General features: G+C 51.7%; 1 protein-coding gene across 2 annotated transcripts in view; it reads left to right on the top strand.

The window, feature by feature from the left end:
* Window positions 1-14,054, top strand: part of C2CD2 (C2 calcium dependent domain containing 2) — a 57,024-nt gene that overhangs the window by 16,896 nt on the left and 26,074 nt on the right. For both annotated transcript variants that reach the window (XM_049104633.1, XM_049104632.1), the window contains 3 exons: window positions 5,480-5,599; window positions 9,442-9,546; window positions 13,236-13,358. In XM_049104633.1, coding sequence (XP_048960590.1) covers window positions 5,480-5,599; window positions 9,442-9,546; window positions 13,236-13,358 — 348 coding nt within the window. The remainder of the gene's footprint in view (window positions 1-5,479; window positions 5,600-9,441; window positions 9,547-13,235; window positions 13,359-14,054) is intronic.

The following is a 14,054-nucleotide window of genomic DNA, read 5'->3' as shown; positions in this document are numbered from 1 at the left end:
TGAAATTCCAGGTGTCACATTAGCCTGGTATTTATGCTAAAATGCTAACAGGTTGTGAAATTGTTTTGTCCCTGGTCTTTCCGAAGGCAGCTATGGAGATGTCTCATTGGAGGCGCCCTGCCCTCTGAGACCCAGCGTGGATGCCACCGTGGGATGGGAGCCGTGCCTCCCTGGAACTCCACCTGTTTGGGTTGCTGTGCTGAGTTCTGGGGCTGAGTCATCCCCGGGGTGCAGCCTGACTTCGCCTGGAGAAGACAGGGTAGAGGACCCACAGACAAGCTGGAGTTTTGTCTGTGTGTTGGACTACTGAGCAGTCGCATTCAGGGTAGGCGTGACAGTGACCCAGCCCCAGACGGGGGCACTAACAGGGAAACACCCAGTTCCCTCCTGCCTTCATTCCAGAGGGAATGGCATGCGTATGTCTTTTCATACATGGAGTTGATGAAAGAGAATGGCATGTTCACAAACAGATTTTTAAGCCAAGGAGTGCCCTCAGTAATCCACATTCCCTGATAACCATACTCCTGGGAGGGTGATAGTACTGGGAAGCCTTATTGTTCATTTTATTTTTTTATTTTACATTTTTAAAAAAGATTTTATTTATTCATGAGAGAGACAGAGAGAGAAAGACACACACACGTGCACACACGCACACACAGAGGCAGAGGGAGAAGCAGGCTCCCTCTGGGGAGCCCGATGCAGGACTCGATCCCAGGACCCCGGGGTCATGACCTGAGCCAAAGGCAGATGCTCAACCGCTGAGCCACCCGGGTGCCCCTTATTGTTCATTTTAAAATGTCCTGGAAAGAGGAGGGCTGGGGGGTGTTGCTGGAATGGAACGTCCGAGCCCGTGTGGTCCACGGCAAACCTCTCGATGCGATAAAGTAGAGCATCGACCCACCTTGTTTCCGGTATTTTTCATCTTTCCCTGTGCAAACAGGATTAACTTCATAGATGTTCTGATCATAATTAGGTGTAATGGATTTGGATTTTACCTTTTTTTTTTTTTTGGATTTTACCTTTTAAATTGAGTCTCGGGGCGCCTGGGTGGCTCAGTCGGTTAAGCTTCCGACTCTTGATTCTGGCTCAGGTCATGATCTCAGGGTCATCACGTGCTCATCACGGAGTCTGCTGGAGATTCTCTCTCTCCCTCTGCCCCTCCTCCTGCTCATGCCCTCTACACAGACAATAAATAAAATCTTTAAAAAAAAAAAAGCTGAGCCTCTACTCCAGAGTAGACACAATCGTTTACATCAGCTTGGCGCTGTCTGCAGGAATATTTACAGAGGCTGAGTCTAGATAGCAGCGTTGGGAGCTTTGAAGAAGGGGGCTTTCCTTCCCTTTCATTTTGGGCTTCTTTCTCCAGGATTGTTATAAAGCTTGGTTACAGTGAGAGCGATTCAGTGACATCAGCCCTTTAGATGCATTTTCATGGCTGTGTTCCTAGTTCTTTTGGGGACAGGAGTAATTAAATTATTTCCAGGTCTCTGGAGTGTTCCAAGAGGAGAAGGAGCTGAGGCAGCCATGTGAGAAGCTGACTTGAAAAGGAACGTGGAAATGCAGTGAGATTTGAAGATATTACAGGCCTTTCTCTGGGGACCATTAGCGAAATTCAGGACTCCCTAGGCCTGGCCTTCTTTGCCCCCAGGTCTAAACAAAGGAAAACTGTTTCAAGATAAGACCTATTTGCATAAATATGTGACTATTTGAGCTTTGGTCTTGAAGCTGGAGAAAGCACAGGAAGGTGAATGAGGCCTCCCCCACCCCTCACTGATCTGCCTGCGCAGGTTACGGTGACGGTGACCGGTGCTTGTCTTCGCATTCCTATGATGCTTCCCTCCTGGCCTCCTCCTGGCCTTCTCTCATGATCCGAGGGCGTGGGCCAGGTCTCCACCTTAGGGGCCCTCACTCCATGACGTCCATTCTCCATAAATGCTCTCTTCTGTAGAGAAGAGGGGGATTTATCTGGAATACACACAGTTTAGCTTTCTGTTGCCACGATTTTGAAATGGGTTATGTAGCTGCAGACTTGTCTGCTCACTTTGGAAGAAAGTGAGCATAAAGCAGGTGGGTTCATGGCTGGCTGTCTTCGTGGGAGCCCCTTCTTATGCTCCCAGATGCTGGCTTTGTGGGGTCCTGCCCTGGGGCCACACGTTCACGTCTGTTCTCGGAGAAGTGCTCAGTCCTACTGCAGACACTAGATGCTGTTTCTGCTTAACTTTAAAAATCCGGCCTCGGTATCAGAGTAGATCAGCAGGGAGCCCGAGCACTGAGGACTGAATAGCCCTATTTCAACAGCTCAGTGTGATCGGGATGCTCTGAGGAGCTCACTGGAAAACCTCAGAAGGGACCTTCATAAACAGGTGTGTTTTGGAAGGGGGGGTGACTCTGGGTCAAGATCAGGGTCTCTATCCGTTCATCGTACTTAGGCCGATGTCAGCCCCTTGGGTAGGCAGGCGAGCGGAAAGGGTCTGTTGAGCCTTGCATCCTGCTGCCCTAGGAGGGGGTCCCCTGTGTGGTGGTGACGGCTCGCCACCATTTACCAGGGTTGAGAGAATTTAATCTCCCTCGTGGATAACACCTTAATGCACTAAAAGAAGATTACTTATTTTTAAAGCCTTTCCATTTTGTTCTTGTCCATTTGGCAGATGAAGCATTATTATTCCCAGGGTGGCCGGGGCGGGGGCCAGCCTGGACGAGGATTGGGCCCCCAGTCGTCATCCCTCCAGTGGGGCTCCCAGCAACAGCGTTAGCAGAGTTTCATTGGGCCGTGCTGTAACGTTAGGGCAGGCGGTAGTTAACCTTTCCTGCCGAGTGCTGCAGGAGACCAAGGAACAGGTGGTCGTGTGACAGGCTTTATGAAGGGGGTCGGGACCCCTAGGGCCGGGAAGACCCTCCAGCGGGTCTCGGGGAGAGGACATTGGGACCCATGGATGCTCCGTTTTTACTGTTGCATTTAGACTTTCTCGATGTGACTTGAACGGGAGTTGTGACCTTCGGGAGTCTTGGGTTCTACAAGTTTTAAAGTCTTTTAAGTCAAAATCTGCTTGTTTGTTTATTTGCTCTCAGTCAAGTGCTTAGTCTAACTGCACATTCCAGGGGTGGGGTAGGAGGGAAGCTTTTTGTGGAGCTCGATATAAAGGACAACCAACTCCTTGCTCAGGAACACTGCTGAAGCCGTGGGATTTTTTTTTTTTTGAAGCCGTGGGATATTATTGGTAAAAATTAATTAGCTCAGCAGGGAAGGTTCCAAAGACGAACCAGAACTAAAGGGGTCATCCTCCGCTGCTTCACTCGGGCCTGTGCCGCCGAGCCTTGGACAGCGAACGTTCTCCGTGTCCTGTCGTTTGTGTTTGTAGCTCGTCTGGCACGAAAATATGTTCCTCCAGAAAGGGTTGTTTATGGAGCATTTATTTTTAAAATGAATAGATGACATTTCTTATACAAACATTTTTTTTTTTTTTTTTGTTCCAACCTTTTGTGAACTCGGGAAAGGCAATAACATGAAGATACGTAAACGCACGCACGTAGCTCAGGCTTCTGCGAGCGCCCTTGCCAGGACGGGTGAGGCCAGCGTGGTGCAGTGTCTGCCGGTGTGCAGAGAAGGCGACACTTTTTCTCCTTCTGTGCCAGTGAGGCATCCCACGGTGGACGCTGGGAACGGACCCCGCCCCCCCTCCCCACCCCGTGCTGGGGGGCCCGCAGCATCTGGGTCAGGTCTTCCTGGGGGTGGCGGGTGTGCAGATGGGCCCGGGGTGCAGAGGCTCTGGCCACGGGGCCGTTGGGGGCGGGGAGGAAGGAGTTAGCTGGGGCTGAGAAAGAGGAAGGGGGCAGATGTCCTAGCCTGAACTTGGAGGAATGGCAGGCCCGACAGAGGAACTATTTGGATAATATTTCCACTTGGTCTTTTATTTTAGATTCTGATAAATCCACCAGAGAATTAAAGAATGTTCTTTTCCTACCCAAGTGACAGCCGGCAGTGTTCCCCGGGGGGTCCCTTCTGTCTTAGGCTTCGCCTCATGATGACTTGGCTCTGGCCAGGCACACTGGCCACCTGCTGGCCACCCGCCAGCCCCACCCCCTAGTACCCTTCCAGCCTGAGCGCACCTGGCACCTGGCACCTGGCTCGTTGTCGTCCCCGGGGGCTTGCTCGGCATCCTGCCAGGGCAGGGGTGACCCCTCATTCTACAAGATGCTCTCCTACAGAGGATTCTGTGGCAGAAACTTGATATTCCTCTGTTCGGCAACAGCTCTCTCTAAAACGCTTTGTGATTTTTATCGGGAATATGGTCTGGTTTTATTCCTGGTGTAATTACTTGCCTTGGTCGTACAGGTCCTTAAGCGAACTCACTTTATAATGCTATTTTTGTTCAGGCTGTGTAATTTCCTAAATGTTTTAATATTTTATATGTTCTCTGAATTATCCCCACATCTTCGGAAACCGCAGTGGGCTGAAAATTATATAGATAGAAACAACCTATGTGTCCCGCGTATATCTTTATTTTTTATTTTATTTATTTGTTTATTTATTAAAAGATTTTATTTATTTATACATGAGAGACACAGAGAGGCACAGACACAGGCAGAGGGAGAAGCAGGCTCCATGCAGGGAGCCCAACGTGGGACTCGATCCTGGGTCTCCAGGATCACACCCTGGGCTGAAGGCGGCGCTAAACCACTGAGCCACCCAGGCTGCCGCTACCGCGTATATTTTTATTTATTTATTTATTTTTTGCTTATAAAAATCTATCACTTGTTTTCTTTCTAAGGCTCTTTTTTTTAAGATTTTATTTATTTATTCATGACAGACACACAGAGAGAGGGGCAGAGACACAGGCAGAGGGAGAAGCAGGCTCCCTGTGGGGACCCGATGCAGGACTCGATCCCAGGACCCCGGGGTCACGCCCTGGGCCCAAGGCAGATGCTCAACCACTGAGTCACCCAGGCGTCCCTCTAAGGCTCATTTTTAGAGAGAGGAGATGCTAATGACTCTCACTCCCTACGAAGGTGGACATATCTGGGGAATTTTAAATCCGCTGGTTGGGGGATGACCCCGGGGTCCCGGGATCGAGTCCCGCATCGGGCTCCCTGCATGGAGCCTGCTTCTCCCTCTGCCGGTATCTCTGCCTCTCTCTGTGTCTCTCATGAATAAATAAAATAAAATAAAAAGTAAATCTGCTGGTGGGGAGAACTAGAACCCAGTATCCTGCAAAAACTCTTTATGTGGAAAGAATATAACAGCTAGATTGGGGCAACACAGAGTTTAGCTCTTGAGAAATGCATCAGAGGGAGACAAGCTTTGGAACATTGTTTCCAGAAGATCTGCGGATCTGGGTGTTTCTCGGGTTTGGAACGCTGAAGTCTCGTCCTGGCTAACCGTTCCGGTCCCGGTCCCGATGGCTTGGGGCAGTGAAACAAAGGGGGGAGACGGCATGAATTCTTCACTCCTTCTCTCATATCTCGCGCCTCCTCCATCCAGATCGTGTCTTGTCACGTGGTGGGCGAGGCCATTCAGTTCCTGGTCGGCGCGGGGCCCGCGTCCCCCGAAGACACGGGGCGCCAGCTGTATGGCGCGCGGCTCTCCCCATTTCATCTGCAGGTGAGTTTGCGCAGACGGTGCTCGTCAACCTGCAGGGCAAGCCTGGCGTGACCGCGGGCCGGGACTCCCCCTGCTTTCGCGCTCGCGAATGGTTTATTTCATAATTTTCCACCTGTAACCTTCTGTGTTATGTTGTATCTGTAGGAGACAAAGTGTGCGTGGTGTGTGGTGTGTTACGTGTTATGTACGTGCACATACTGTGTAGCTTCCACACACATATGCATACACACCCACACCTACAGGTATACATGCGGCTACATAGGGGTGCGCTGAGTGAATTCAGAGGTTGCCCATTTACCAAAATCAGGAGATACGGTATTTTTCAAGGTGTTCAAACAACCAGGGGTGTTGCCGGCAGGCAGAGTAAGGTGCGTGGCATCGGAGGCGAGGACGGGGTTCTGTCTTGGGACCTCGTGCCAGGCCCCAGCAGTCCCCCGCAGTGGGAGACCAGCCTAGGGGCCAGGGGTCGTGTTACTCTTGCTAGTTTTTGGAGAAAGTCAACCTTGGAAGACTCGTACTACGTTTTATAAGCCTAAAAGATGAGTATTACTATCGTATTTTTCATAACACACTATTACGGTAATAAGAGACTCCTACCGGCACGCCTTGTTTCACTTCACTTTGGAGATGAGGCTTTTTTTTTTTTTTTTTTTTTTTTTTACCCGTGGAGGGTTTGTGGCAGCCCCGCGAAGAGCACGTCTGCGGGCGCCACTCCAGCTGCCTTTGCGTGCTGCGTCTCTGTCACATTGCGGTGATCCAGGTGCATATCCTCCTTTTTCCTTATTATATTTGTCACGGTGATCTGTGGTCAGTGACGACGACTCGCTGAAAGCTCACGTGATGGTCACCATTTTTTTTTTTTCTTAAAGATTTTATTTATTCACGAGAGACCCAGAGAGAGAGGCAGAGACACAGACAGAGGGAGAAACAGGCTCCCTGCGGGGAGCCCGATGTGGTACTCGATCCTGGGACCCCGGGGTCACAATCTGAGCCAAAGGCAGACGCTGAGCCGCTGAGCCACCCGGGCGCCCCTAAATATAACTTATATGCACCGGGGAAGCCAAAAAATGCACTTGGCTTGCTTTATTGTGGTACTTGCTATATTGCAGTGGCCTGGAAGCAAACCTGCAGCCTCTTCAAGGTGTGCTTGTGTATATTTTACAGAATATTAATAATGATCTATCTAGTAATTATATAGAGTCATATGTGATCACCGTAAGAGGCGTATTCGTGGAATTTCTGGATGCCCGGAGCATCAGATAACCGTGTGACTGTTGTGAATTTCTGGGTCTGTTTGAGGGGTCCCTGCCCATTCAACCCTGTCTTTCCTCCCCTCCGTCCCGGGTCTTGGCTGCTAATTTGGGGGATGAGCCCAAGTCGTACAGCTCCCTCAACCACAAGGGAGGACGATATCCTGTATGCTTTTCTTACACAGACGTGGTTTTGAATAACCGGAGCAAACAAGATTTTCTGGCTCCCTACATGGCCTTTTTCTCTTTCTGTCTTTCTTTCTTTCTTTTTTTTTTTTTTTTAAGATTTTATTTATTTATTCATGAGAGACACAGAGAGAAGCAGAGACCCAGGCAGAGGGAGAAGCAGGCTCCATGCAGGGAGCCCGATGCGGGACTCGATCCCAGGACCCCGGGGTCACGCCCTGAGCCAAAGGCAGACGCTCAACCGCTGAGCCACTGGGGGCCTGTCTACCTGGCCTCCTTCTGAGGGCCCGCCCTCCCCGGCCTCCCCGCCAGCACGTCCTTTCTGAGAGTTCAGGAGGAGGAGTGTGACTTCATGTCACACCTGCCAGGTGTTAACACCCTCCCGCTCACCCTAAAACTTTGGACAGTGTAACTGGAAAACCAGCCCGAAGCCTGGGACACATGTAGCTGACACCGGATGCCTGGTTCGGGATAGAGCGAGTCCAGCCAGGCCTGTAGGACCGCCGTGAAGGACGTGGGGTTTCTGAGATGCTGCTCGCGTGCCATTTCATGCAGCTCGGCAGAAGTAACCCAGTCGTGTCTCTGCTCTCTTAACCCAGTTGACACCTGCTCTCAGGGCAGAGGCAGCTGCTGGAGATCGATCGGTCAGTGATGAACGCCCCAGACAGGAGATGCTCCTGCTGCTCTGCTGGCCTTGAGATTAAAGGTGCAGAAAGGGGCTGCGGTGGTCTCACACCCGCCCCCCTGGACCCCTACCTGCTGGGGAGAGGGACAGACCTGCAGCAACATGATCCAAGTGCACCTTCCCTGCAATCACCAGGATTGCTGGTGTCGGGTGAGGGTCCTGAGTAGTGGGCAGTGCCGTCTAAAGCTGCCCTCTCCTCCTCTGCGGAGGGTCCGGAAGGCACCATGAGGCGAAGAGCTAGGATCTGTGCTTTAGAAAGAGGCTCCGGTTGAAAGATGAAGGAAGGTGTATTAGTTTGCTGTGGCTGCTGAAACATATCACCACAAACCTAAGCTTAAGACCCAAATATAGGGGCACCTGGGTGGGTGGCCCAGTTGGTGGAGTGTCTGACTCTTAGTTTTGGCTCAGGTCGTGATCTCGGGCTCATGAGATCGAGCCCTTGGGTTGGGCTCTGCGCTCAGCACAGAGTCTGCTTGGATGGTTTCTCTCTGCTGCCCCCTGACCCCACTCATCCTCTTTCAAAAATAAATAAATCTAAAAAAAAAAAAAAAAGAAAGAAAGAAAAGAAAAACCAGCATAGGGGCACCTGGGTGGCTCAGTCGGCGAAGCATCTGCCTTCTGCTCAGGTCACGATCTTGGGGTCCTGGGATCGAGCCCCATGTTGGGCCCCTTGCTCAGTGAGGAGCCTGCCTCCCTCTCTCCCCCTGCTCATGCTCTCTCAAATAAATAAAATAAATAAAATATTTAAAAAAACCCAGCATAAATGTATTATGTCGCCGTTCTGGAGGTCTGATGTCCAGCACGGGCTGGCATCGGCGGGCTGCCTTCCTGTCTGGAGCCCTGCGAGGATCTGCTTCCGTGCTCACTGGGTGTTGGCAGGATTGTGTTCCTGGTGGCTGTAGGGCCGATTTTCTCACCAGCTGTCCGCTCAGGGCCGGTGGCAGCTTCTAGAGGCCACCTCTTTCCTGCGCTCTTGGCATCCTCTATCTATAAGGCACCTCTCGCTGGCCTGCCTCCCTCCTTCATCCTGAGGGCTCCTCTGATTGGTTCCACTGGGCTCTCTGGGATAACCCAGCATTCTCTCTCCATTCACGGGCCTTGCCCTGGTCACTCCTGCAAAGTCCCCTTTGCGGTATCTGGTCACATACCTGCAGGTTCCAAGACTCTGGGTGTGGACATCTTTGGTGGAGGGGAGGGGGGCGTGACGCTACGACGGGTTGTTGCAAGAGATCAGAGTCCAGATAGAGGGTGTGCGTGTTGGCCCAGGCAAGAGGGGGTGAGAACACCCGTGTGCTGTGTGCACAGCCCTTGGGGAACGTGTGAGCATGGGGCTGGGCTAAGCATCCCACGTCCCGTCCGTGCCCCCCTCTCCCGCGTGCCTTGGTGACACTCCAGGAGAGCATGCAAAGCACAGAGCATTACTCACCTTAGAGACTACAGAGTTCTAATGACGTGTGGCCAGTTCGGCCGCCACTGCTGAGAATCGTCTGGGAGTGGTAGGTTGAGGCCGAGGAAGATGCTGGGGGGCTGAGGGGTGGGGTGAAGGGGAGGTCCAGGGGGGTTAGAGCTTTCTTTACCATTTGGAAAGGCGAGGGGAGGCCAAGCAGGTGTCTGGGGAAGTAAATGAACACACGCACACACAGGTGCACACAGACTCGTGCCCCGATGCGTTGGGCCTTTGCTGGCAGGTGGGGCTCCCCAGTAACTCTGTGTTCTGCTAGCTGGAGCTCCACATGAAAGAGAAGAAGGAGGACATCCAGATCAAGTGGTCCTTCATCCACGCTGCGGAAACGGCCGTCACCGTCCAGTCCAGAGCCCCGGTGCAGGTCAGTGCCTCCATTGTGAGGACCCACCCCCCACTACAGGTGTGCATGGGAACACCTGCGCGTCGCCACCACCTGCCGAACAGAGGCTCAGACCAGCGCCCCTGTGCCGTGCAGGCTTCTCCTCTCCTCCCAGAGCATGGGGCCACCCGGTCAGGGCAGCAGGGGTGGTGGCCTTGCTGGACCTGATGCTCGGGGTCCTGACCCAGCTGCACCTGCAGTCAGCTGGGAGCTGCAGGGAATCCCGGGCCTGCCCCCTGCACCCCGTCATCCCCCTCATGGGGTTCCTTGGGCCTGGAATAGTTTCTAGCACTCCTGTGGCCTGGAGAAGCACTGGCGTCATGTCACCTGGGGGACGCCTGGACCGGGTCGCCTGCCTGATTCAGCAGACCCTCCTTCCCGCCCTGAGGCTCTCCGCTCAGGGCTCAGGCTCAGTCGTGGCCCCTGGCCGGCTCCCAGGGGCAGGTGTCTGTCCCCGCGGTTTTTGCAGAGGTGCATTTAAGGTCGGAAGGCAATCTCCCTGCTGCCCAGGGTCTTAGGTGTTTGAAGAAATGAATCTGGAAGCAGGGGGTGGGCACACGATGTCATACTGGGGTCCCTTGCGGTGGCTGGAAGGACCATGACAATCATGTGCCCCAAAGGCTCATTAGGTGGTGAGGTCATTCCTCTGCAGGGTTTTGATGATCGTCGTTTGCAGTCTCACCCCGTTTCACCCTCTGGTTCAAGCCCTGAGAGATCCCCAACAGCATTAAGTGAATTTGATCCTTCGTCCCTATGCGGTTTTACCTTTCAGGCCTTGATACAAATGCGTGCAGGTGTTTTTTAATTAATTAATTAATTTTTAAGACAGGTAAGCTTGAATTGCTGCTCCTCTGACGGGCACCCGTTGGAACTGTCACTTTTCCCAGCTGTCGGGGTTACAGCCGGCATGCAGACCGTGTCCCTGGAGGCCCGCTTCCTGCCCTGTCCCCCTTCCTTCCCACGTTTGCATCTATCTCCTTGGCCCCACTGGTGGGGCGGCTGGGCCCACCTGTGTGCAGAGGGGTCCCCTGGCCGGCTGTCCCAGCACCACTGCGGCCGTGCACCCGCCCTGGCGTCCGAATTCAAGCCCTTTGAGGAGGGCAGACCTCTGTTCGGGGTCCCTCGAGTCAACTCCGTCCTTGTGTGGCCACGTGACCAGCTTGGCGGAAGTTGAGGGTGCTGCTCCTGCCGGCAGTCCGGCTTGGGTTTTGTCCCTCATCTTTGTAAATGTACAAACATATATATATATTTAACATGTACAACACATGGTTCAGAAGTCACAATCCCATGAGACATCCTACCCAGACGTCCAGTGTTTGCTCGTCCCTTGGACCCCACCTGCCCCCCGCATGCTATTGCTTTGTTCATTAGTTCCTGTTCACCTGATCCAGGTTTGTTTTTGCAAAAATGATCTTACTCCCCCAATACTCACCCAAACAGTGGCATGCTGTGTCTGCTGTTTGCACCTTGCCCCCCAGCATCCTGCGGCTTCTCTGACCGTCCCGTGCTCCTCAGGTGAATGCAAAGTGAGACTTTCCAAGTGCGGCGTTAAGCTGCACCCCCCTGGGAGCCGGTCCTGTGGGTGCAGGACCCGAGCCTCCAGCCCTCCTCCCCTCCCGTTGTGGATGTGATGGCCCCAGGGGTGGAGTGGGGGGATGGCCCGAGCCAGCTGCCCATCCTGGGATGAACTCTGACTCCAAGCACCTCAACACACCTCTTCATCCTTGCTTTCCTCCTCTATAAGGGGACAGGAGATTATGGGAGTTAAAGAAAAAAAAAAAGACCCGAATATATAAGCAAGACAAGGTCCATCCATGTGATGGAATATTTTTCATCCCTTAAAAAAAAAAAAAGGATAAGGCTCCAACACTTCTGAGGCTCCCGACACTTTCTACAGCATGAAGGAAGGTATGCGTGTGACAGGAGCCTGACACAGGACACGTAATGGGGGAGCCTGTAGCTGGGAGATGTCCCCAACAGGCAAATCATCCGATTTGGGGCCGATCGGGGCAAGTGGGGCTGGGTGCTGGTGGGGGAGAGAGAGGGTGAGCCTTCACAACTTGCTAGTGGCTACCCAACTCCGGACGTGCTGAATGCCACTGAAGTGTCTACTAAAGACGGTTCATTTTATGTTATGTAAACTTCACCTCCGTTAAAAAAGAAAGAAAGATAGAGCCACCAAGGATCCGTTGAAGAGAAAGATGACAGCACCGTGGTTAGACGTGTAGACCCCAGAGTCTTCGTGCCTGGGCTGGACTCTTGGCTCTGTCATCTGTGAGCTGTGTGGCCCTACATGTCTTTTTTTTTTTTTTTTTAAGATTTTATTTATTTATTCATGAGAGACATGGAAAGAGAGGCAGAGACACAGGCAGAGGGAGAAGCAGGCTCCATGCAGGGAGCCCGATGCGGGACTCGATCCCAGGACCCCGGGGTCACAACCTGAGCCCAAGGCAGAGGCTCAACCGCTGAGCCACCCCGGCGTCCCTACACGTCTTAATTGACGTCTCTGTGCATTAGTTTCCTCATCGGTAACATGGGGATAATAATATTCAAGGTGGTTGCGAAGATTAAATTCATTACTACGTGTAACTGCACAGACGTGGCCCCGACATATCCTAAGAGTGATGGGAGTATTTGGTAATGATTTGATAATTTGTTGAGTTTCTCGCAGAGACTAGATGTTCACTAATTGGCCCAGTGGGATTGAGGTTGCTGTCATAGGGCCTGGCAGGTCAGTCCCTGAAATCCCTCCAGCCCTGCAAGTCGGGTGGTCCGGTGGAAGTCGCTTCGTGCAGCCCCCTGCGCGGGGTGGGGATGGCGGGAGCCCCACGGCGATGGCATTTATACCAGTGGGTGCAGCTTCCCTCCGAGTGATGGCACCACAGTTTATGTATTTGTTTAGCTATTGACGGATCCTTAGGTACTTTCCAATTTGGGGCCTTGTGAATAGTGGTGCTGAGAACATTCTGGAACACCGGAAGGCGTTTCTGTTGGATGTTCATTGTTACAGCTTTCTGGCGTTGCCATCTAATACAATATAAATCATCGCGCTTTGCTCCTTGCTCCTCTACAAGCTCATCTTTCCTACTGGGCCCTTTTGTTTACTTGGCTACTTTATCATTTCAAAAAAAAAAAAAAACTGGCAGATGTCCTGCAAGAAAGAACAAGCACATCTGTCTGAAAGGCTCGACACAGACACAGCGACAAGTTTCTATATTGTGCCAGCCTTTATGGTCACCGTTTTTAATTTTTTATTTATTTATTTTTTAATGATTTTATTTATTTATTCATGAGAGACACAGACAGAGAGAGAGGCAGAGACACAGGCAGAGGGAGAAGCAGGCTCCATGCAGGGAGCCCGACGTGGGATTCGATCCCGGGTCTCCAGGATCGTGCCCTGGGCCAAAGGCAGGTGCCAAACTGCTGAGCCACCCGAACTGCCCCAGGTCACCGTTTTTTAAAAAATAAGGAGCGTGAGTGGCTTCTGCGATCGGCAGGGAGCGCCCTGTCTCCCCAACGAGGACGAGGACAGTGCGGGTCCAGAGCTGACCCCACGGAGCCCGGGCAGCACCCGGCGGGCTGGGTCTTGGGGCTGTGGCGAGGGGAGCTGTCCCCTGCCCACCTGGCGCCCAGTTAGGAAATGATTTGGTGACTTCCTCCTCTTTCGGCAGGACCGGGTGGCGGAGACTGATGCGGTGTCCGAAAGCCTCAAGGACATCCTGAAGCGCCTGGTTACTTCTGCAACCCCGTCGGTGGTCCTGAGCACCAAGCCCGTGGACGTCAGGGAAATTCAGGTAAAACCGCCGAGGGCGGTGCCTTGTGGCCCATTGGGGATCAGGGTCCCCTCCGGGAGAATCTGCGCACCTCTCTAGTGGTCCCCTATCCCCCGTGGCAGAGCGAGAGTGCCTGGCACCGAGTCAGGGACCAGCTTCAAGTTCAGGGCCCCAGATTCCAGAGCCCCGCGGGATGGAAGGAATAGGTGTGTGGGCTGCTCCCCACGGTCCGACCCTAATTAGCCCCGACCCTCTGCTTTTCTGGAGCTACAACCTGACTTTTCACTGTCCACGCAGGGCCTGTGGTCTCAGATCTCCATCCTTCCAGGACTGAGACCCAATTAGCAATGAGAACATGCCCGCAGAGCAAGGGGGCTTTGCATTTATATATATATATATATATATATATATATATATATATATATATATATTTATATATTTATTATTATATATTAAATTTAATATTATATATTAAATTTATATATTTATATATATATTTTATAATAATATATAATTAAATATATATAAATAATATATAATAATATATAGACAATAATAAATAATATATAATAATTAATAATATATAAGTTAATAAATAATATATAATATATAATATAATTATATATAAATAAATAAAATACCTAGTTATATAGTAGCCTCTGTAACTGTGTGAGCTAATTATATATATTTGAAAATATATTTATTTGCTCATGAGAG

The sequence above is a fragment of the Canis lupus genome, chromosome 31 (genome assembly GCF_003254725.2).
Source record: "Canis lupus dingo isolate Sandy chromosome 31, ASM325472v2, whole genome shotgun sequence".
Classification (NCBI taxonomy): Eukaryota; Metazoa; Chordata; class Mammalia; order Carnivora; family Canidae; genus Canis; species Canis lupus.
This window is presented reverse-complemented; position numbering and strand designations above follow the sequence as displayed.